General features: G+C 41.0%; 1 protein-coding gene across 5 annotated transcripts in view; it reads right to left on the bottom strand.

Annotated features, from left to right (window-relative positions):
- The window catches only part of MACROD2 (mono-ADP ribosylhydrolase 2), an 850,223-nt gene that overhangs the window by 810,133 nt on the left and 13,923 nt on the right, over positions 1-26,167 (bottom strand). For all 5 annotated transcript variants that reach the window (XM_015620850.3, XM_015620848.3, XM_015620846.3 and 2 more), the window contains exon 3: positions 19,119-19,226. In XM_015620850.3, the coding sequence (XP_015476336.1) occupies positions 19,119-19,226 (108 nt within the window). The remainder of the gene's footprint in view (positions 1-19,118; positions 19,227-26,167) is intronic.

Genomic DNA, 26,167 nt, shown 5'->3' with positions numbered 1-26,167 from the left:
ATTTAGCTGGTCAAGTCTGACATAAATTTCATGGTAAATCTACAGTAGAACTTGGTGAAATTTTAGATGAAAGTTTATTTAGCAGTAGTAGTGTATAAAACTGACATTAGCCTTTGTACTATGTGTCTTCTCAGATATTTTTTTTCCCAATGTACAAACAGATCACACTAAATTTAATAGTAATACTTAAAATCAGTTTTGAAAGTTATCAACATTTTGTTCTTGTTGTTTTTGGAAGGGAAACAGCTGAACTAACGACCAATGCAAAGAAATTTATTTCCAGACAGGCAAAACCACCACTTTCACTCAGCAATCTGGCCCAGCACCCCTCCTGAGCCCTACTATGATAAAAAAAAAAGGCAAACAGTGCCTAAGTTTTACAGCTCATCCATAAGAAAAGCATGAAGGAACGACCTGCTTGGCTATATTTTTTAACACATGTGTGCTTGCACATATGCACAGGTGCGTAAGTGAAGCAGTTTCCAAATTTGTGTCAAGCAGCCAGAACTGAGTATGTAAAACATCAAAACACATTTGCAAACTTTCCTCCTACAAACTGCAAAATGCAAGATGGCAGAAATTCAGTTTTAACATGCCAAGATCAAACCTTGAGTAATGCACCTAACACCACATCAGAGGAACAAAAGAACAACAATCTTCAATTCCAGTCTTTTAAATAATTTCTGATTTTTAGGAACATATGGGTAGTGTATCCTTGTTACAAATAGCATTATTCCCTATACAGATTCTTACCAAAACCTATTACTGACTGGAAGTATAAACTCCTTCAAAATGCCATGAGAATATTATGATTTGACTTGAATGTTTTGATGTCAGTTTTTATTGGAAACATTACTAATCATCAATAACTCCTCATTCAACAGAATTTGGGATCAATTGTATCTGGCACAAGACATTTGAAAAATTTAGAGTTACAGAATCATAGAATGGTTTGCATTTGAAAGGACCTTAATGATAATTTATTTCCAACCCCTTGCTGTGGGCAGGGACGCTTTTGACTAGACCACATTGCTCAGAGCCCCATCCAACCTGACCTTGAACGCTTCCAAGGATGGGGCACCCTCACAGCAAAAAATGTTCTCCTAATATCTAATTTAAACCCACTCTCTTCCAGTTTGAATCCTTTCCACCTTGTCCTACCACTACATGCTCCTGAAAAAATAGGCTCCCTGTGGGTACTGGATTATTTTAGGACATCTAATATTCTATCAGACTTTATGTTCAAAAGAAACCATATATGTTCTCATGGGTCTTGTATGGCTATTTTAAGTACACAGAACTTACAGACACAAAGCAGCTTTTCTGAATCAGAAAGAGTTAAAGCAGCTTCCTGAGGAAGTTTCTTCCATAAGAATTCCTCCACACAAGTGAAATTAAATCACAAAGGAGAAGGCAGACAGACAAAAAGACTCAAAACTCTATATTGTGGCCAGGATATACTATTTGACATGCTAAAATAGACATGCACAAAAGGAAACACACACACAAGAACTATAAAGTTCTTGGAGCTCTTTTTTGTTATAAGACAGCTGCAAGCACGTAGCTGTTAGCATTACTGACTGAGGAAAAGATTCATTTATTTCAAGTAGCAGCTAAGCAACCTTTGACCACTCTAAGACCTGACAACTTTAATTAGTTTTAGCTTAAAACGGAACCAAACTTGGCTTTGGCGTCTCTCCAAATAATTTTATCCCAGACTGCTCTCTGTTTCTAGTGGAGCATTGCAGTATAATTACTTTAATCTCTTCATAGGCATGTTCCATTTGCTAGCTTTCCAAGGAAATTTACAGCCTTAACATATAGCTCAAAAACAGAAAAAAAACAGTATTTCTCATATTAGTGAAACAAAAATTAACAACAAGCCTCCATCTCATACTGGCCTGTGAAGAGAATTTCTACTTTTCAGAAGTTTCTATGCCAAACCTATGCTCATCATGTTCAATTAAAGACACCAGATACAACAGCTCTGTGCAGTGCATGCACAGTGAAGCTGCTAGACCTGTTTGTATGGTTGGGGTTTGTTTTTTTTCAGGTTTAGCTTGTATCATTCTAGACAAGGAAATGACCATCTGGCACAAATTCCCAACATGTTAGCAGCCATAACTATTTCCAGATTAAATAATGTTATCACGTTGCTATAAAACACTAACAGCACTTAAAGATTCAGCTGCTCTGATCTGGCCACCTCACCCACAAGCTCAACAGAGAAAATAGCTGGGCAGCCTATTTTTGCATAGTCAAAGTTATCAGAGAGAACAGGAAAGGAGGCCCTTCAGCAGAATATTTTTCCCTAACTGTACTAATCTACATTCACATTTCCCAGAGTTCTCTGTTGAACTGCACAAGATGGTCTCCCTGTTTCACAGAACAAGTCACAAGATGAATCCTGGAGCACGGAACAGGACGCGGAGCTGTGAGGGACATGGAAGAGGAGACTTTGACGGGAGCCTGAAGTCCATTACCGTGGGTAATCCTGCTGTGTATCAGAGTGCTCAGGCAGACTCTGCACTCACATTTGTTTTTCTCCCAGCAGAGCTCTAAGTAACAAGTTGCAAAACATGCAGATACAGAAATGTTCACATAATACGGTTTTTTCTTAACAGGCTTTGGTTTCGGAAAATCACAACTTGAAAGATACATATTTACATGGAACACAGGTTAATCTCATACTTAAGATGGAGGGCAACTGTCCCTTGCTTCTGTATGAAATCTCACAACTTTAGCCCTGTCCCTATGAAAACTGCTCCCTGCACGGATGAGCTTCTCTTCTCACGTCAGAAACTCACTCTGCCTGCAGAGAATTGTCAACCACAATCTTCATCCAAGAAGAGGAGACGACATTATGGATTTCCCACTATAATTCAGAGTGCAATTTTCATCAGAGGATGAACTTAATTAAAATAAGACAGGACAGCAGAAGTAATAAAAAACCTTTTAATTACATTTCTACGGTTTTGGACTTGTCCTCAAGCTAGAAATCCAGACTGCCTCAGCCTTCACCAAAAATATGAAAGGAATTCAACTTCCAAAGTTTTCCTGAGCAAGCGAAAAAACACTGAATGTCAAAAAAATTACTACTTTCAATTTGTGCCTCTCTATCAAAAAATAACTTGCAGAACATAGAAAACAGACCATACTTATTTTCTAAAAAGACTGAACTAAAACTCTTTTGTAAATAAAACTCATACATTTCCAAACTCTGTATATACCATGTGCTCTTCCATACACAGCCCTGGTACAGAAGGTCTGTATTTTCTTCCCCACATTCACCACTACAAAGCCCCAAAGCTGAAATCCATAAACATTACTACACAGCACCTATAAATGGTTTAATTAAATGCTGTTGATACAAACTCTTTATAAGCTATCAGCGTGGCAACCTCTTATGGGCTCCTCAGTCAGCAAAATAAAGGCGGCCATAGGGACAATACAATGCTTAACAACAAGATGCTCTCCCAGGGCACACAGGTACCAAGCTAATGAGCCACCAAGTCATTCACTGCCAGGGAAGCAGGGTGCAACACAAAGAAAACAGCAGGGAAATTCACTTAAGTTGCCCAGGCGACAGCAAAGCAACGTGATGAAAAATTCCCAGTCGCCCAGTGGCAGGGAAAGCATTGGGGCGAGCTCACGCCAGCCCAGGGCTGGGACTGCAGCACACTCTAGTGACCCAAAGTCTCCACAGTAAAAGCTAAATAAATTCAATGCTGAGCTCCCCAAAAAAGCTAAAGAGCAGTCATTTGAACTATGTCTCCATTCATAAAACATTTGATGTTTGTTAAGAGGCAAAGGATTGACCACTGTTGGTCACTGATGGTCTGGGACCATCAACCTTTTTCTCCTCTTGTCCTGTGAAGGGAACTGTGGTTATTATGCAGTTTGCCATTTCTTTGGGGCAGATTTAAACATTGATAATTAACCATCAATGAGCTATGGTTCTGCACTTTGTCCTGTGGCTGAGAAACGATGTGCAGCGGACAACACTGTGGAACCTGTGTGCAGATGCCACAGCAGCACCCCAGCTCCAGCAGGACTGCACCAGGACACTTCCCCACAAACACTCAGGCTACACATGCAGTCTGCACTCTAAAATGTAACTGAAAATCAGCAGCTTTGCAACAGGTGCTTCAGCTACTGCAACAAACAGTCCATTTGCAATACCAAAAGTAACTAAAAATAGGGACTTCTCTCCCTCCCCATCCCCTCTAAGAATTTTACAGTGATCCTGCACAACACTAGCAAGAAAAATAATTTATATACTGTCCCAATGCAAATTACTTCACTAAGGCTGGAAAAGTGAAAGAAATCCAGAAAGAAATTATAAAATAAATTCAGCATGGCTGATTTCTACATTTCCATGCACTTGCCCAGAACAGCCCTGGCTTGGCAGGTCCTAGAGTTCAAGCACACAGACAGACCTCTCTCATTCAGAGTAAAGTATTACTCATTTCAATTTCTGAGAAGCTTCCAAATTCCAATATAACTACAGTCCCAACTCACAGCACCTTGGTCAAGTGGCCCTTTCCCACTCAGACCTTTAGCCCTTCATTCCCTCATCTTCTCAAATTAAAGCAAAATTCTTTTCATATCCTATGTGAAGATTTGTCAGTAAAACCAATCTGTAGGTGGTGTCTTGGTGACTCCATGGACTCAGTGACAAGATAAGCCTCAATAATTCAAACCCATCAAACCACTGAATTTTTTCACCATGTGCCCTCCTGCATTTCAGTGCAAATTCCTTCTCCCACTCATTTTCAGCACTTCAGTTTTAACTCTCCCATTTCTCTGTTTTTCCCAGTGTTTCTCTGTGATTCCCTGTGTGCCTTTGTTTCTCCTTCTCTTGCTTCAATTTGTTTGAAAGTGCTTAAATTAAAGAAGCTTTTCCAATCATTCTACCATGTCTTGAGTTGTTGCTCTTGCTCTCAGTGCAAGCGTGAATCATTGGTTAATCCAAAGCCCCGTACATATGCACACACACACCACACCAGCACACAATGTCTGACATTCTTCTCATAATGACTTTACAGAACAATTACCATTACACAAGACACATTTGGTACCCAAGGTAGCACCACTTCAGTCAGGAATATATACTCAAAAATATAATTTTGGAGAGTTTAAGTTTCAGACTGTTAAGAACATCATGACTACAGCAAGTACTTACAATGGATCATTGTACCTACTAATGAACAAAGCCTGTTGAAACACTAAACTGCATGATTATTGCTTAATTTCTAGATGTGGATACACCTCATTGCCTCTCTGTACAGACTACACTTTGAAGCTGAAATAATGAACTACATGATTAGAGAGCAGCTTTTAAAGAGAACAAAACTTAGTGCCTTTTTATTAAATACCAGGGGGAAAAAAAAAACTTCAATGAGAAATAGTCCTTTAACACATCATTTTTCAAGACTTTTATATGTCCCTAAATTATGGATGAACAATCCTTCCCAAGTGAACGTGACTACGCCTTCACTAAATTTAAGAACTTGTGCAGCTTTTTCCAGGTTCAACGCTTAAACTCAAATCTTTTGAGTGACACAAATGCCTTATTTAAAATCAGCATTTTCATTAAATTTGCAAGCTATTACATGTGATGTAAGTATTAAGCTTCAGAAGCAAAATGTGTTGGTACCAAAAAGAATCATCCGTGCACTCTGAAAAGGAAGTATTTTGGACAAAGGAGGAAGAAAAACGCTTTGGAAGTACCAGATGTGGATATCCCATCCTTAAGATGAAATAGTTGACACAAGCTGACAATAGAATTCTACATCTATTAGCAAGTAACATTTAACACCTTCTTTCAGCAAGGTGTTCAAAAGAAAAAAGTGAGCCACCAGTTTTCACTGGTATGAAAGAACAGTAATACCAATCCATGAACAACGGCAAGCTTTCTTGCCATTCCCTTCTCCCATCATGCTTGAAGCTACCTTCACACAAGCATGCATGTTACATGGCAGGCAAGTCAATTATGACACTCTACAGAAAGAGAAAAAATAGCATTTCAAAGAAGAGATATAATTGAAAGAAAGTTCTAGAATATAAAATCAGTCACCTGTGTACCACCAAAATTGTATTAACAGATTTACCTCAATACTGCTAAGAACCAGCCCTCTGGGTTACCTGTACCAGTTTGTACCAAAGTTGAATTAAAAGCCTAGGGCTGTTCAGCAACTGATTTAATTTCCTGTTCATATGCACATTTTCTTTCTCACTGAATTCATAGAATCATTATATGCACTGACAAGGGATCAAAATTCAGGATCATAAGTAAAAACTCTTCAGTCTCACTAATTATATGGGATTTATATTCTGTATTTGCACAATGCCATTCAGACTGCTGATGGTTCAGACTGTTTCTTTAGTTGGTCTGGAAGAAACACTTAAAACTGCAGCTATTTTTTTTTTTAAGCAAAATACAAAGAATGCAAATATACACACATATTATATGCTGTATACACACTTATTATATGCTGCCGTACAGATATTGAAAATTAAATATTATGCTTGAAATGTATAAACATCATCTAGACAAGAGCCCATGTGTAAATAGCATAACAACCACAAGCAAAAAAAGTTAAGCAAATTCATTAACTGATTTCACCACAACCAAAAAGCACCCAAAATTCCACTTCTAACATTAAATCATTCTCTGTCTCACCAGACTAAGTCCACATTTGCAACAATGTTTTCATGCCAGGACTGGAGAAAAATTACACCCAAGATAGAACAAATGCAATTTCTAAATTACATATTTAGCAAGACTTGCAAGATAATATTGCTTAACAAAGGTAATAAAAACTTTTAAAATAAAAATTGAAAAATCAAAGCACAGTTTCTAGCAGAAGGAATGTTGCATTTGGCCAAGGAATTAAAAAAAAATAAAAAAATCCCTTGATTCAGGAGACCACATTGGGGAAGAGAGAGACTACTCAGTTTGCACAGATCCAAAGTGCCTGTGCCCTTTTCCTAAATCTGTGGATCATGAAACTATGCTCTTCCATCACTGCCACAAACAAGTCCAAACCCACTGGAGTTCCATGGGCCCCAGCTCACAGCTGCATCTTTTCTTGCTGAGGAGTGATAATTTACCACCTTCAGCACCAAATATCAAGGCATGCCTGCCTTGAGCCTTCCACTCATTAAAGAAAAAAGAAAAAAAAAAGAAAAAAGTAAAAGAAATTCATGAGCAAGAAAACCAGAGAGGATGACAATGCCACTGATAAATCGGATTCACGTTCCAAGCCAGGGAGAGGTAACAATATACTTCAGTTTTCAATTTAATCAAAGCAGAGGAGTGAGCTTTTCACTACGTATCTTGGCTAAAAAAGAAACATGTCCTAGCTTAGCTTCATCATGCCTGCACCAGCAAATTGACTTAATTGTCAGCAAGGAATTATGAAATATGAAGTGACTCCAGCAGCGCTCCAGGGAGACTCCTGAGGCACAGTGTCTGTAGCAGAGACACCAAAGTGCCATCCATCTCACTCTCACCCTCAGGCAAAGCAGAACAGCCTTGGCTCTCTAAAAGAGGCCGCCGAAAAGAACAAAACCTGGCTTTCCTGGATGATTAGCAGTGGCTCAAATAGGAAATTTTAAATACAACAGCACAGCTTCCCTGGCTGCTGAAAGCACAGGCGGGAAGTCGTGATTTGAGACACCAATTTGTAGTTACAAGGCCACATCCAGTTACAGCTCACAGGGCCCTCTTTAAGGAGGGAGACAATACCGTGTACATCTCCCCTCTCATACCCTTCTCCCCAGTGATAAGGGTAGCAAGGGCAGAAAGGGAGGCCACAGACAACACAAGCTGCTCTGCTGGATGCTAGCACTAGAGGCCAGGACAGGACAGGAAGGCAGCAGAGATGAAACTAAGCTATACTTTCTGACTCAAATCCTGGTTTCAGGCTGACAATGCCAGCATGACAGAAGAGAAGCCACGTGTAACTCAGCTCCTGGAACATGGGCACCAAGAAAGAAGTAGGGAGCACAAAATCTTTTTCTGGGTCTTTGATAAGAGCTATAGAGATAAGTACTCCCACCTAAATAAAAACACCCCTTTGACCTGTCCATTGGGGATTCACTTCAGATTTAAGAGACAGTTTCTGTTTTAAGCTCACCTATTACTGGTGGTGGGGACTAGTCTGAACTAGAGCTGCAGCCTCTCAAGCTGTAAACTCCTGACCTAAAGAGCCTTTGGGCTGTAAGCCCTGCCAAAACTCCACATGTGGGTTTCCTAAGCAGGTTCTTTTATATCAGAAGGGAGGGGGAAGATAGAAAAATCACTCTTGGTGGTGAAACAGCCCTAATACTGATCACTCAGCTCTCTGAAATGCTGTGTTTGTTATCTAGTGGGAGAGGGGGTCTATAATTAGTTGAACCATGGCCAAAGCTAGAACTGCTGGTTGGCAAAACTCTGAAAAAATTGCTTGGCCTCCAGCACTCAGAGAGGCCTTCATCCAAGAAATCACAGAAAACCAAGAAGTAAGCATTTGCCCTGGTCTACCCCTCCCCCAAGGTTGATTTAGTTGTTTTATTTCTTAAGGTAATGGACAACCTAAAATGAAAATTGTTTTAGAACCTAAGAAATAAGCTGTCATTAATAAATTCTCTCAGCTTTTTCTCTCTCTCAGCTTCCCTGGCTTGGTGAACTCTGCAGGTAAAATGCACCATTCCTCACTGACTGACTATTTTGAAAATCATTCTAAAATTTGATTTTCATTTCAGAAAGAGTAATGAAATCACTCAGATTTGTAGAAAATCAGAACTAGTCAAGTGGCCTGGACCACATTGGTCAACATAATCCCTTCAAAGCAGACTGAAACTGACAGGATGAGAAAAGAGAATCCCTCTGGAATAGCCTGTATACCACAAATTCTTAGAAACGTAACAGGAATGGGTTGCCAGTTACTATTATCTGGCATATCAAGTCACAGGGAAGACTTACATTCCTCTATAACCTGGTTTGATAGAGTTGAAAGCAATATTACCTCTTTCTTACATAAAAAGTTATTTCACATGACACAAAGAGTACAGTTCCCTTGAAGAAGCAATATGGTTCACACTTTAAATTTAAAAAGCATTTCTAACATGGATTTGCAATGCAAAACATTCTAAATACAAATCAAATATAGCTGACAGAACCATCTTTTTGAGGCAGCCCACAACTAGGCATGCCAGATATTAACTATTTCTAGTTATTACTCGACAGAAACCAGCTTTCAAGCATAAAATGAAGGTGCTACTGAGACATATTTAAGTGATTCATGTTGCACACCAGATTAAAGTTACTGCGGCACAGACACGCAAGTGATAAAAGAGAGAAGGAGCAATAATCCTACAAAGTTCTCCAAATCAGTGTTTTTTCCCACAAGTTTCAACTACTCAGACACAATAGACAATGGAAGCCCCAGGCTTCAAGGCTTCGCTGGTGAAACCATCTGAGAACAAGGGCCATTACAACATCGCTCCCGTAAGAGCCAAGTCATTTTTCCTTCGTGAGACGGCCGGCCCTCGGGCACAGCTCAGGCGAGAAGCTGCACAGCTCCAAATAGCTCCTCTGCAGCCAGGAGGAACGTGTTAGGGACAGGGTACCCGAGGGCGGAAGGAACAGGACCACCCATGTCTCCTCTTGGCCATTCACACACATTGTGCAAGTGACAATCCAGGCAAGAGATACTAAGCCGAACCTTGAATGTTCCTGTGCCCCCAGAGTGAAGGGAAGAAGTCCGGGAGCAGCAGCAGCTCATCACCCCACTGCTGTGAGGAAAGCACAGGGCCTTGCAGCACCTCCAATACTGTAATTAAAACAATTCCCAAACACATCCAAACAACTCTGAACAACGGTGTATTAACATGCAAGTGACTACTCCTTGCACACGATGCAAACACACTTGCCATTGTGCTTGGATTAACAAGCAAATAGCGCTTTCACAAGCTTCCACCGACCTTTGATGTATTTAGCTGCCATTACTAATTTTTATGACTGTGACAGCAGGTCACACAAAGGAGTTTGGAGCCCAGATTTTTAAAGCCAAGCTGTACCCTTAAGACTATTTTCTAAGTGAGAGGCATTCTGAATTCCTAAAAAAAGCAACTTGTGTTTTTGCAAACAGAAATGTTTTTCTTTTCTCAGAAAATCAGTTGCTAACAGTCATAGGTCAAAACAAAACCTAAACTGCGTTTCACAGTCCATAATTATTTATTTAACAAGTAATGGAAGCTGTATTTCAAGGGACTAACATTTCCAAGACCTGCAGCAAATGGCAAAGCACTAGGCAAACCCTAAATGCTAACAAAGGGTAGAAGACTCAGCAGCTAAGAGAATTAAGCAATAGCAACTCCTCCTGCCCGAGAAGGCAGGGGAGACAGACAGGGTCAGCCAGCTGCACGACAGCAGTTTTGAACATCAACTCTGACTACTGCTTTTTTATCCCATTTTCTGCATATAGCAAATTAGATAAGATAAACCTAAAGCTTACTTGCTCCAATCAAAGTAGACCTTCCCCTATTCAATACTTAACTGCATATATTTAACGAGATTACAATACACGCAGAAATGCTAATTCCCATGCTGACCTTACTGTACTACTTACAGTGACTGAGACAGTGCTGATCTGTGCAAACCCAGAACAACTCCATGGCCAGAAACAGAAAGGGAGAAAAGAACAAACAGACATCTGGACAGAGGAGACTGGGGGGCAATATCAACAGTACAGGGATCATCTCAGCCTAGCAGCTGACCTCTCTTACAAAATATTTTGTAAGTAGAAAGAGGAGACCTCAAAGCAGTCTTCTCTTTTGTGTCCCAGTATCTGGAAATTACTTGACTGGTGTGGGTTTTTTAACGTGCAAAAGCTTGAAAAAAACCCACAATGTTGCACATCTATCTTGACTGAGAACACACTGGTGCAACTATCGGCTTAAAAAACCCACAATCCTTTAGATAATCCCCCACAAGTCCTGATTAAAAGTGGATTTAATATTATGAAACGATGCATAATTGTTCAAGACGACCTTGAGTAGTTTCTTACACCACTCTGCTCCATCAGCACAGTAAAGATGACAGCTGCACTGTCAAATGTATGAAAAGACAGGCTGATAGCAAGGTCTCTCCAAAATATTTTCCTCTATGAAGTAAAACAGATGCTTACAGTTCTTCCAAACCGCGCCTGTCTCCTGTTCTATTTCAAACACACACTGAACACACATAATGAAATGGAGTCGGCATTTAATAAGCACGAGCTGTATCGATGGCCTATCCAACAAGCACGCCTCAAATACACGCGTTTTGTTTCCTCTGCTTAAGTCATCACCGATTTTATGTCCAGGAAAATTAAGGTACGCAGGCCTAAAAGTGGTTATACGATAACAGGGGCACTATTGCCACCTGCTGTCAGAAAGGATTCACAGCATCCCACACCACCTCACGGACTTGTGAAGAAATCAACTTTGCAGTTGTATACTGCTAGTTTTCTCTAGAAAGAGCACACACGAAAAAGGCTCAGGGTAACCATGGCATGAAGGATCAATAATGACATTGGGGTCAGAGATAATAAATGGGTTCAACAACTGATGCACAAAGAAATAAGGAGAACACATTGGTCTAGGTAAAACACTGTCCTGAAAGCATCACCACTGAAAACAGACTTGTAAATAAATCCAGCTACCATAGGCCATCAGGTTAGATAAGGCTACTAAAACAACCACCTTGCACATTTTATAATTTTAATTTCAGAACACAAACTATGTTGAATCCTATCAGAGTTGAGAGCTGGCCATTAACTTTGTGTCAGAGTATTTCCTAGAATCACAAAATGGCCTGTTTTGGAAGGAACCATCAAAGATCATCTAGTTCAACCCCTCCTCGCCATGAGCAGGGACATGTTTCATTAACCCAGGCTGCTCAACTTCCCTTCTATCTGACCTTGAACGTTTCCAGGGATGGGGCATCCACAACTTTTCTGGGGAAACCCTATTAGATAGTTAGGTATCAGATACTTAAAGATCATACACACTCCTCTCATTCCACCCAGACTTCTGTGGGAGCACAGAATAACATGAAAAGTCAAAAAGCTTAGCTCTGAACCTCAGCATCTGTGTCTGGTGCCTCAGCCCACGATCTGTTAGTTTAAGGAGCTTTTTGAATGCATTGTTCCAGTGGAAAGTACATTTCCTTCTCTCCTGGCTTTTTTTATGGCTTCTCAGTAAGTCACTGAACACTCACATCCCACTGCTTGAAATCATCCTTTGATTATCATTAAGCTGCAGTGCCTGGCCATATGGCAGGTGGAGTGGCAAAGCTCTCCTTGAGTCATGCGAGGTTTAGGCCTCCATTCCACCACCCAAGGCTCTCGGCTCCCTGGCACCACACACAATGTGGCAGGATAACGTCCGGGTGTCTGAGGCACATTTCCACCCAGAAGCCGTCTCCGTTAGCTACATGCGATGCCTGTGAGCACACTGGTGGAATACTGGTAAGAAAACATTCCACCACAATTCATTTCCCCTTCCAGAGCACCCCAGAACAAGGAACAAAGTAATTCCCTGATATGTGTCTGCAGCACTGCCAAACCTTTCTTTTTTAAATGCTTAAGTTTTGAGTTATACTGATTATACCTGAGATCTTTCCAGAGTGCCTTTGCAACCATCCTTTCTGCAGGGCAATTCTGTGTGAGACTCCTCAGTCACAAGCCTTGGCTGCGTGGTTACACCAAATGGTGTTTGACTGAGGCAGCAGCTACAGTTCACCACCTAAATTAAACCACACCTCCAGCAGTACTTGCCTTCCATTTCATTCTCTTGAACACTGTCACTATACACAGACTTTTCATCCATCCAATATGAATATTACACTACAGGGAGGAACAGCATTGAAATGAAATTAGACCAAAAGCAGAGGGCAAGTTTAACCACATTTACTGCTCACCAGCCAGGCTTAAAGCATTTTCCACAGAAAGCAGTAATAAACTCACTCACAGATGTCACAATTGAGCATGACCGATTCCCTCAACTATTAACATTGACTTTCCTGATGAGTAAGTGAGGACTATATATAAATTAGTCTGGGGTTTTACACACAAGAGTAATTGTACCAACTGTAAATTAACTTGAGAAACCTTTGATTAACACCACAGTTTGCTCACAGTAAAGATGAAAACCAAATTAACAACAATCGGTTAGCGATATTGGTTCTATTCCTAGAGGAAATTACAACAGTGAAGGTTACATAGGCAGATGCCAGATGCCTCCATGCAAGATATTTCAATCCAAGTTTTCCATTTTCCTATCTGTACACTGGAGATAAAACATGTCAAGTATGTTTACAAAACATTCCAGCAGACAGCAAACTCACTAAGAAGCTCCCAGTATAATCAACCATTTATGTTTAGCTCAAATGAAAAAAAATAATGAAAATAAAAACCCCACAAAATTCAATACTAATAAATGTAAAAATCCCATGTTGAAATGCTATAAGCAACTTAAGGGCAGATTTTACATTTTGTTTCTTCCATATTCAATAGAAGGAACACTTGAGTTAAGGGACTTATTTTCATAGCAAATTATTGAAGAAGAATTTCAAATGAGCTCCAGAGTAAGAATTACTGGTCACTGTAAAATAAAAAGGGGGAGAATAAGTATACACACAATACCAGATCAGGCTCTGTGACTGACTCAAATACCTTCATAATATTCAGACAAGACACTTCTGAAGTAATTTCTACTTCAGAAGTTACAAGATGAAAATTCTGTGTGATAAATTAAGTTGCCAAATGAAATGGATTAGCAATCAGTGAAATTGCCTGATGTCAGATCTGTTCCAGATTAGAATCCATCCTTTTTCCCCACCTGTTCATTAAGCACCAAGTTCAAGGCAACTGCAGTGACTGATTGCACATTAACGAGCTGTTTGTGTGGAAAGACAGAGTCTAGTCCCTATCTATACTTACACACTTGTATAAGCGTAATTCACTGATAATATATTCAGCTCCCAGTATCAATACATAGCTCTTCTACTTTGATGTGCAATTTTGAGCTTGAGAAAAAAAGGGACACTTCATTAAGTCAAACAGCCATATTCAAGGTCAAGGCCAGGAAATGATGAATCTGGAAGAAAATATGTTGCTATCTCCAGATAAAAAAAAGCTGGATACAGAAATGGCTGGGACACAGAAGTACTGAAACATGGTTGTGAAGCCAGAAGCCTGAGGGAAGAAAGGCATATTTCACAACAAAAGATTCAATATTAAATTATCTATTTCATCCTATAAATTGATTAATGCCAAGGCTCCAGTGAAAATCAGTCCTGCAACAAGCAAAGCAAACACAGGGTATTTAAAACTGAAGATTTCTCAGTTCCACATAACGTTCAGTACCAGGACAGGGAGGTACAGCAGGACAAGCATTCCAAACTCCTAATTTTATTTATTTTTTTTAAACTCAGCTGCAAATCTCTCTCTGGAAACAACTCTGCCTCTTAAAGCAACCAGGAGACAGTCATCTCCATGCACCTTCTCTTGGCTGGCCCTGCACACTGCACCAAGGAAGCTGAAGAACCTGCACCTGCCAAACCAGCGTTCCCAGCTGAGGCAACTCACTGCATGCAGGTAGGTGGTTTCCTGTAGAGGAAACCTCTTCTTGAGCTCAGAAACTGAATTCCAGCATCAGAGGTTAGTAAAAACAGGACATAAGGAGTTGTTTACTTATGTTAGTCACCAACTCTTTTCTCTCCTTATTATCAGAGGAACATTTTCTATCATGTTTGTTTTCTCACAAAGATATTAATTTTAAAAATTGAGTTCCTTCCCCAAATTTTTGCATATTAGAAATTATTCCAGCATCCAAATACAGTTTAAAGGGAGACACCTAGTTGCTATAACTGTAGCAACTCTCTAATTGCAAACTTAGACACAATAGTACACACTAACAGTACCAGAAATACCTAACTGAACAGACATGAACATCTATCCTTTTTCCTGAAGATTAAAGCTTTCTGTTCTCAGTACCATACACTGTTCTCATACCATACGTGGTACTGATACCAAGAATATTATTCAAAGATAAGAAGAAATATTATCTCTTCTAATGTTCTGCAAGTCTTCATCCTCCTCCTCCCTACCAGATAAAAATAAGGAGAATTCTTTTTTCCCTTGACATAATGGTTTCCCCTTGTTCTTCCTGCTAGTAAAAACTCCCTCAGAAGCATATTAGTACATGCCTCCTTATCTTATAACTGGACATAAGTAAGATTTATTAACATGTAGGAAGTGAATGAACACCTGAGGTCAGTAGTGATGAACTGCTGCTTTAGGTGCATGAGGTACACAGACATCCCCGCCACACCCACTCCCAAAATGCCACTCCTGTACCTACTTCAGACAGTTACTGCACATGACATAAACAGCAACACAACTTTCCTTATTAAAAACAGAGGAAATGTAGTCCTTTACTGCCTAGTTGATACTATAAATATGGAAGAAATTGTTTTTCAAACCTTCTACTGCTTATTTCTGCATTTGGAATTGCCAGAGGGACTAAGTGGCCCCTCTGTCCCCTCCCTAGACAGAGACACACCGCACCCCCTCCGAGTTCTGTTCTGATGATTTATTCAGATGTTGGCTAATTGTGGTTATCTGGCTTCCAAGTGCTTGAAGCACTTTTGGCATCAGGATGAAGTGACATCCAGGAGCATTTAATCTGTTAAAAAGGCCAGTCAGCACAGATTAATGCAGTAAGCACATGCCTCAAGGAGAGCCTGTTTACAATCTTAGTGTAGTAACAAAGAGCAGAGAAGGATATAGCAGTAAAAATAAGATTTTCATACAAGTCTTACCTGAATCCTTTAAAAAAATGTGTGAAAGAAATGGCATAACAGAACACCTTAAGCAAAATATCAAGTTAAAATGATACCTGTCTGCAATGCAATCAGTAGTAAGGAAGCTTCCTAAAATTGTGTAAGGAAAAGACATTTTACAGGGGTAGGTAATTGACATCAATTTTAGCAAAATGGCACATCAGCTCCTTTTTCAGCTCCTTTCTCTCTCACAATGCATCTCAGATCCTCACTCTGGTTTTGAATGGTTTCGAAGAGGCTGTTTTGATGTGGTTCTTTTGACAATGAGCAAAGACACAAATTATATGTAAAGTATTTTTGGAAAGTAAGCAACATTCAGTCTGCTAAAAGTCTAGGACAAAAAGGGATCCTTTTGCAGCAGTGTTCATCTGTGATAACCTGATATTTAGCTACAGAAGATTACCATTTATAATAATTTATATCTCATTTCCTCCTTACATATTTGAGAATACACGTTTTATTTTGCCAATATGTCTGTGTCCAAATCTGGAGACAATCTAAAACACCTGGAACCCCTCCACAGCCCCAGAATTTGCCAGACCATTCCCTTTACTTCAAGCATATTTAGTTCTTCACGTAAGTCAATGCAAATGTTCAACCTGTATCTTACTGTGGCTTTAACTTGGATAGAACTTGCTGTATTTTAAACTATTTATTACAGGAGACAGTTAATGGAGTATATAAATTCAGACAGAAAGCCTCTGGAGGGTCTCTTCCTCCCTTCCTAACCCAGGGCTTGCAACAGATAGGAGGGAATCAATCATTAACATTTCGGGTAGTCAAAAGACATTAAGTATAAAAAGAACTTGCACAGATTTACCTCCAAAAAGCTTATCTTCTGTTCCATATTCAACAGGCTGCATTTTATTCAACTTACACACAGAAATTGGTACAGTGGCTCAGTACCTGAAAGCCTCAGGTCTTTGAGGTTCAGACAACTTCAGTTGCAGAAGAAAAAACAGCTCTTTGCAAAAGCATTATATGGTGCAGAAACATGTGTTTAGGTACTTAGAAACACTACAATTTCACTCAAACTGTTGGATTTAAAAAGAATCTCAGCACAGCAGATGTTTTGCATAAATAACATGAATCTTGAATCAAAACACCTTCCTCATGTAGCTTTCCAGCCATCCTCCACAGTTTGAAAGGTTAACAGAGAAAAAGTAACACTAAAACCATGAGCAAATCAAAGGCTTAGACTTAATTACTGCACTGACATATAGAGAGCATATGTTTTTTCCAAAGTAACTGTAGGTTAGCATTTTATTCTAAACTTATTAATATCTCATAATAGTTAACATATTACGTCCTTTAAGAACTACAGAAGGTTACAAAAGAGTTAGAAGAATGTTAAAAATCCACCTGAACTAATTCCTTGGCCCTAGAACTGCTGTTTTGTGTCAGTCTGAAACACCAAAGTATCAGTGCATAAACATGTTCCTTTCAGTACACAGCTTTGCCAACATCTAATCTGAATCGCCCTTTAAGCCAGTAACTTTTGCCAAAAGCTTTCTAGATACTTTCAGAGTGTTATGTCCCTCTTTAGGACTTTCAGCCTCAGTCTGTTTTGAATGGTCCTTAAACCTTTTCTCAAAATTGCATATCAATACAGGTTTATTTTATTTTTCTCCTCAGAGAGATGCATTTCTCACCAGGATGGCAGGGAGATAATAAGTTTATAGGCAGATAATATCATTTGCAGTATGGGATATAGGTTTTTTGGACCTTTTAGGAAAATTAAAGGGGGATTTAAATTAAGAAAAGTGAAGTATTCCTATTCTAAAGCTAATCCATAACTAGTTCCAGATTGTAATTCAAGGGAGGCCTGTGAACAAAGAGAAGCTAAATATAAACGGAGAGAAGTATGCTAATATTGACTTACTGGAAAGCAATAAAGTAAGGAAGTCAGCAAAGGTAGTACTGGAAAAATCATCTTAAAAAAAGAATGAGGAAAAATATTAAAATATTAAAATTTCATAGGCCTTGTCAACACAGTGAGGAGAGGATCATGTTACATGGATGCTACTGTACTGCCTGTTATTTAGGAAGGCTTTTGTGCATCAGTAAACCAGAAGATTAATTAAATTTTTTTGTCTGGGAATACCAGCCTTAGTACTTGGAATGCAAAAATGGATTTTGAAAGGGCTGTGGATTTCATCTGCACTTCACAAAACCCATTAGCAGATGTCCACCAGTAAAGTGATATGTCACAAAATCAAACAGCCCAAGAGAGTCTGTTCACTAGCCTCTACACTGTGTGAGCAAACATTCCTGTGCTCTTCACAGACATAAGAAGCAGTAGCTCCACACGGCATTTTCCTCCGATAAGCAAACACATCAATTCTGGCCATTACAACCCTTTTACAACCTCTGAACTTTATTCCATCACAGAGAAGATACCACAGCACATTTCTTTCCAAGAAATTAATACCACCAAAATTATTTCTTGAAAATTAATCAGTTAATCAATGCCACTCTAATACTAGGAGGGAAAAAATTTCAGCCTCAGGACACACAAACCACTCACTCTTTTTGGAGTGGAGAGTGCAGGCAAGATTTTGCTATGGGCATGTGCACAGGGGTAAACTTTCCCATTGTTTTTTTGCCAAAACACTGAATTACTAATACACTAATTAAGTAATTAATTGCACAGGCATTTCCCTCTTTTTGTCACAAGATGCACATGCAGTTCTTCACCTCGGTTGCTCACACAGGGACACGATCACTGAGCAAAAGAGATACTAAAACACGTAAAACTCTGTAGATCATGGCCAAAAACTTGAAAAATACAATCTCCCAACAAGAAAGCAAATATGAAAACCACATAAACCAAATTCTGTTTTCCTGTCACCTTGTTGTTGAAGTTCTCACATTACCTAGCCCACTAGTGGCTTGATTTATAAAAGCAGACTGGAATGTACTGTATTAGCTTAGTAACAAAAATGAGCCTTCTACAATGCAAAGTGTGAAGTCTCAGCTAACCAAGTGCAGCCAAAACATGGACATAAGATCATTACTTTTTTCATGGCAACCATGCTATTAACGTTTCACAATAAACCCTGCCACAGTAAATGCACACAGGATGAACTGATGCAATATGAAGGCACTGGGGGAAAAGGCATTTTTCAACTGATTTCCACAGGATGCACCAGTTTTAGGCAAGTTTTCAGAGTTCACACTTGTACCATGGAGTTATAAAGAATTTTCAAGGCATAGCTACATAAAATATTTAACCACCTACCAGCATTAACGATGGCATCAACCTCAAGCAGCGTAATGTCACCTCTATAGAGAGAAACTTTCTCACTCAGACTTTTCTTCCCTTGCAGATCTTCTTTAGTGTTTTCACCTACAAAACAAGAAAGCAGAAAGACCAGGCTGTAAGTGTGGATGCGAGGTAATTATTTACAAGCCCTGAACAGGCAGCAATCCGGTGACACTACTGCTGTCAGACTGCAGCATCTTTCAGTTTCACCTCGAGAGGGCACCGGTAACCCACAGAGACACCAGCACTGCCCTAACATCAAGCTGCTTCCTTGTTACTTGTTCCCAAATAGAAGCTAGGAAGAATCACTGAATGCTTATCCACATACCATTTGGTTACCAAACTGTAGAAATATACGTATTTTTGGAGTGAGATCCACGAAGTAATTTTATTTGGTAATCATAAGAGTGTAAATTGCAAAAACAAATTGAGGAATTAAGACTACCCTCCTAACCAGAGTAATAATTTCTGCTGTCCAGAACTATACCAAGTGAGTACAAAAATACACAAAGCACACCATTTGTCAACAGCCACAGAATTCAGAGACCAACTTCCGAAGACATGTAGCCAGACAACAAGCCTGAAAAAAAAAATCCATGCAAATTTTAAACTTGGAGCCTTGTCACCTTAAATTGCTCAACTAGGAGGAGACAGGTGGTGAAGACAACATATACTAGCTTGCAACAGATTTGTTACTAAATAATGTTACCATAGGTCCCTTATTCCTGTAAACACTTGAGATTTTGCATCACCAAATCACTTCATTTATTTCCAATTCAGTCTATAGAACTTCGCAGTTACCTCAAACCCTTGCACAAACATATTGCCCAAAGCTCCACCAAGTTAGACACTGCACATCACCAGAAATGAACTGAGGAGAGAAGATTATTAAATTAACTTTTACTATTACTTTTTTTAAATTCTTTCCAACACAAGTCTCAAGAAGCTTCATCTGTTGGTCAGAAATAGAATTCATTTGCTGAGGTAACAAGTGTTAATCAATTTCATATCTTCAAAACAAGTGAAGGTGAATCAATTTTGAATCTTCAAAAGAAGTAAAGTTTGTAGATAAGCAAAAAGAGTCTTCAAGATTTAGTGAGAAAGTAGAAGCAGCCCAAACAAAATTGTCCTTCTAGTCTTACCCTCCATTTCCATCAACTCAAGAATACCAACTCGGACATGTCAGCAGTTCCTGGCTGAGCACTGGGGAGCGCATCCCCAAGCTCCCGAGGCCTGTCCCACAGTGGCACGACAGAGCAGCAGGCTGAGACAGCTGCACGCTCAGACGCTCAGGCCTGGCCTTGCCTTGACATTCCCAGCCTCTGGCTGCCCGGCAACAGCCCTGTGACATCGCAGCTGATGCCAGCACCTTGCACAGAGCCCGCGGGCACTGCCCGGCTCAGCTCGGGCTCAGGCCGAGAGGTCACAGCTCCTGGGGCAGCTCCGCCATGCTCCGCCCGGGGCTGTCCCTGCTCCTGGGGCTCTGCGTGGCCTGGCTGCTGCCCAGCACGCTCAGAGCTCGCAGCGGTCCCGCCAGGAGCACGGCCCGGCTGCCCGTGCCAGCCCAGGACGCGCGGCAGCCGGGCACCGGCACGGGCTGTGCCGGCCTGTGGCCCGTGCAGATGCGCTGCTGTGCCGTCCTGGCCCTGTCCCTGCTGCTCGCCGCGCTCTGCCTCGGCTGCAGCCTCCGGAGAAAGGCCCAGAGGCAGCTGAGAGAGGTGAGGGATGGCGACCAGGCAGCTGGGATGGTGTCCGGGGGCCGGGAGCGACAACGCGTAGGGCGACGAGAGCCAGCCCCCGTGGAAAGCCTGGGCAGGCACCGAGGCTCCTCTGCCTCTTCCCAGCCCCGTGCCCGAGCCCAAAGGCAGAGGTGGGGCTCAGCCCCCGTGCTCCCAGGAGGAAACAAGGGCGGGCCGAGCCACCAGAACAAGACAAGAAGCTGCCCGAGCTCCTCTCCGCACAACCTGCAGCCTGGAGCGGCCCGGCCCGGCCCCAGATTCCCCGGGAGAGCCCAAGGGACCCGGCCCTGCAGCCCCTGTGCCCCTTTGATCGCGCCCCTGCCCTGTGTCTCCCAGGAGAAGGCCCGGGCACCCTCAGCAGGGCCAAGGACCTGCTGCCTGGCTGTCTGCTCGCCCCTCAGTGACGGGGTCAGCCAGAAGGAAAACTCGGCCTCCAGCAAGAGCTTCCTGAGGCACCTGCGCCAGCGCTGCCTGCGGGGGGACACGCTCCAGAGAGGAAGGAACAAGGACGTGTGGAAGGACCTAGACGAGGAGGCAGCGCTTTTCTCTGATGGAGAAAACGGCACCTGCTAGGCAAATGGAACAGTATACTGCAAGATTACTCATACAGATTTTTATTATTATTAAAATGATTTCTTAAATAAGACAGCTTTTGTTTCTGTTTTAACTTTAGTCTTGGAAACAAGTTGATTGTAGCTCTGTAAGTCAATGGCCACTAAATCACCTTTCCACACACACTCACAGAAGATTGAGATGATCCTGGCACATCCTTTCCAAAATTTGGGGGTTTAGGCTATTACTGACAACACACAAAAGTGGAAACAGTGCTGTAGGTCCACCTCTTGTCTCCTCTCTGCCCCAGCCTCAGTAATACATTACAGCTGAAAATCTTCACCAGAAACAGCTGAACATTCATGCCCCACCCCACTTTTTCCCCTCTAGATCCAGCCATGATTTTCTATCCCTCTGCCTATACAATCCAATTTAATTTAGCTCTTCCTCCTACATCGTCCTTTGATCCTTCATTCATGTTCATAACATCTCAGAGTCCACAGAGCCAGAGCCTGAAGTAGGATGAGGTTGATTACATGAGCTCTTCACTCCAAATAGAGAAAATAGGCAGTCCTAGCCCTCAACGCCTTCCAGATCACTCCCAAGGATAAGGGCCTTTAGAGCTTAACAAGGGTAGAAAAATGCATTAAATTGAGTCCACATAAACTGTGCTTGAAAAGAAAACAGATCAAGTTCATCTGAACCAAGTGGACAAGGGACTGTCAGAATATCTCACTAGAGGGAGCCCCCACCCAGGACATAAATGTACTCAGCTGGTGCAATGGACAAGGATGGCACAAACCTACAGCATTGGAAAATTAGCCCTGCAACTCAATCACTGCTCAAATAGCCAGTTTTAAAGTCTAATATACTTTATATTAATTTTTTAAACAGGTCTCAAGCATCCAATTACAGAAATCCCTACAGCAATACCAAAGAGCTTACCACTAGAGGGAAGAGAAAAACCTACAGCTTGAAGAGTTTATTAAAAAAACCCACTACATTTGCATTTTAAAACGACTGTTAATGAAAGAGTAGAGCACTCACCAAGTAGTAAAAACAGGTACCAAAGCCTCACAGTATAAAGTAATACCTATGGTAAAGTAAAAGTCACTTGGCTCTCCATGAGCAAAGTCCAGTAAGAGAAGGAATCAAAGAGAAAACAAGTGAGAAGGATTGATGGCAGTGAGGCTCACAGGCTCACACTGTTGTAAGGGAAGTTTGTTGAACAAGCCACACGACTCATTTCTCCTCAATTCCATAAAAACAAGTAGCAGACATAGATTGCAAGAGAAAAAAGCTGAAAATAGGAGAGTTTCATCACTTCTAGCCGGCTTTAGAATCCACAGCTGAAGGAAGTAAATTAATTCCAAGTTCAACAGAAATAAGTATGCCCACTACCTCATCCCTGCTACAGTAGCTGCTACCAGAGATGTATCCCCACAAGGAAGGCTTCTCGAAGAGGATCTGGAAAAAAAACCTGAGCAAGGGACAAGAATCACATCATCCCCGGACAAATGGCAGCCCTTCCACTCCTGGGAAGAATCCTCAGCAAATACTTGACTAGGACACTAAACCACTTTTCTTGGGTTGCTGAAAACACAAAGGAGATGAGCAAGCTTTAGGAGTGCATCTGACCCTGGTGGAGTGTGCAAAAGCAATTCTCCTACAGACTCTTTGCTTCCTCCCTTCAGTGCCTATTTTACTTCAGGTTTTGTTTCCCCAAGTTTCCTGGACAGACTAAAAATGATGAACTATTAGAAATTACTAATCTCACAACTTTCCATTCCATTTGTTTCTGCATAGGCTTACGAAGCATTAGAAAAGACAGATTGTAAGAGCTGTAATATTATATGTCTGCTTCTACTCCTACTAAGCATGGATGACTGTACAGGAAAGGCAATTGCTTATCTAAATCAAGATAAGCATTATTTCCATATGTTCCATCACCAGGGGAAAAGCATTCACAGATGCACTGTAGTACTTCAGATTTGTAGTACAGATTTGCTCTATCACTTCTTGGACTTAAACAAGATCAGAACCTGAGCACAAGGAAGAAACATCTGTTGCAGACAAATCACTTTCTGCCCAGCCAAAAATGCAGCACAACATGCAAGTCAAAAGCACTTGATGATGAACACCACCAACACCTTCTCCTTGGCTGCACACTCTGCCAATATGGTCTGTTTCAGCTAATTACCAAGTGGCATAATTGGATTAGCTGAGGACTACAGCCAAATACCAAACTCTGTAGGCAAAGACACCACAAATCACAGAATCATGTGATTGGGGTGGCACCTCTAGTGATCAAGTCAACCAGAGCAAGTTGTGTAGGACCCTGTCCCAGTTCAATTTAAAATATCTCTAAAGACACAGATTCCACAGCCTCTCCAAGTAACTTGTACAAGTGTTCAGCCAGCCTCACAGTATAGCCGGCACGTGTAGTTTTGGTTTTTAATGCTCAGAAAGAATTTCCTCTTTCAACTTCTGCCTACTACCTCTTGTCCTGTCACTGTGTACCACAAGAGATGAGTCTAGAGAGATTTCCTCCACTCTGTGTTTATGAACACTGATCAGATCCCATCTGGGGTATCTCTTCTTCATGCTAAACCACAGCTCTCCCAGTCTCTCCGGGCATAGGAGATGCTCCAGCCCCCTAATCATGTTCCAATCATCTCTGTGGCTCATCTGGTGCATGAACCACACTTCCCAGTTCCGCACCACTGACCAACCTCCTGAGGTCACACTTTTCCCCATCTTTCAGGTCTGGAGGTCACAGTATCTCCTATCCAAGGCTCTACAGGAGGCATGAAATACCTCCCATCCAAAGGGCTGTAACTCACCCGTGTACAAATACCACAAAAAGCTCCGAGCTCACTCGCTGAGGCCAAGTTTAACATAGTGATATGGCTACAAGCAGCCTTCAAATAAGGTTGTAAGTTTGAACCTTGACTTTTCAGCCACATTTAAATGGGAGCCATTGAAGACATTTACACATTACAGACAAAAAGAGTGGTATACCATGAGAATGGATCAAAACAGCCAGTCACTCTGAACAACCCACACAATGCTCATGCAAAGTGCAATTTTCTTGTGTTACAAGGCCTTGCATAGTCCTTAAACAACCTTTTTCTCAGTCTATCCCACACAGTTCTCTATATCCCCAAAATAACAAAGCTGAAAGGCAAAAAACCCTTTCAGTCTGGGAGAAAAAAAGTAGAAGAAAAGGAGCCTTTTTTATGAAGTTTTTGTAAACCAAGAGAAGACTTGGTGTGGCATGTTAAAGTAATGAAGAACAACGTTTGAGAAAGGAGTAACAACAATCGAGGAGAACAAGAACAGGAACACATTCGCAATTCTAATTTGTGATGCACCCTTATCTGCAGGGACATGCAACTGCCAATTCATAAATCAGTCCTCTCACTTCAGCAGCATGCACGTTGACAGCAAAGACACGACGCAAGTAGGCTGAGACCCTTGGGTATTTGTGTGTTTACTTGGAGAGTCAGCATCCAGCTGCTCTGGTTGCTATGCTTGCTGGAGATTTCATGATTTAGGGTCCATAGAAAAGGCTGCTGGTTCAGCTGTGACTCAGAAGAAGCTGTGTTTTGTCTGTGTGAAGAAACTCATTCAATAACCGTCTTATTTGGTTAGTTTTATAATGTGGACCTTCAGAAGGATTCCAGACTTTGTAATGATACAGAGGAATAAAAATGCTGTTGAATACAGTATTTCTTGCCAAAGTCTGATTATCAGTACCTTACTCCGAGTGACACCAAGAATTTCAACACAGATTCTTCTCAGTGAATGGCAGCCTGAGTTGTACTGAAGTACATCAAATGGTCAGCCAAGGTCACATGGAGGCATGAACTACACTGCACTGCCTCAAACTCAGTTCCTACTTTATAACCTCCCTCTGCAAGAGAGAGCTCATAATGAACAATGCAAGTTCAAAAAGGGAAACACAAACATATGACCCTGCTTTAGATCACTGTTCATTGCCCCATGAGTATGTTGACACTTGTCTATAGAACTAGAGGACTACAAGTGATTCTGCTTCAGTAGATCCCTTCCAAGGGAAAGCAGATCCCTTCACTGCAGGAGCTGTGTCTTGGCAGTATCACAACATTCACACAACTATTTCTTCTGTGTTCAAATTGATCCAGTACCACTTGAGGTAACTATGAGCCTTTATCCAAAACATGCTACCACCAGTGCAGCATTCCTCCACTCACCTTTAGAAGCTGTCTGGAAAAAATTACTTTTCATGACCAACCAGGTACTTAGTCCTCAGCAACACCTGTTTTACTTACCAAAATGTGAGAACCCATTTAAATAGCTGAGCACATACCACATCAAGGAGGATTAAAATAAGTTTATAGTGGGGAACCACAAATTCATTACTTTCATTCATTAACTTATTAAGCTGTTAGACAATTTTTATTCTATATTTTCTGCTTTTTTAATTCTCTACACCATTGCTGAGCAATGACTTCTCTAGCTGAGTATTACAGGCTTTTGTAGTACTTGAAGTACCAGCTTGGAAATCAAATGTTACTACCAGAAAACTATGAAACTTGTGCAAAACCATCAGCAAATATTTCATGGCATTGTCATTCAAAAATATCTCTGCCTGACAGAGTGACAACAGCTTATCAGGTGGGAGAAGGAACTTTAGTGTTCTAGTATTGGGACAGGTAGGTAAGTACTGGGGTTTAGGATTTTTTTTTCCTT

The sequence above is a fragment of the Parus major genome, chromosome 3, assembly GCF_001522545.3.
Source record: "Parus major isolate Abel chromosome 3, Parus_major1.1, whole genome shotgun sequence".
In the NCBI taxonomy this organism is placed as follows: domain Eukaryota; kingdom Metazoa; phylum Chordata; class Aves; order Passeriformes; family Paridae; genus Parus; species Parus major.
Note: the sequence above shows the minus strand (reverse complement) of the source record. Positions and strands in the feature narration are given on the sequence as shown.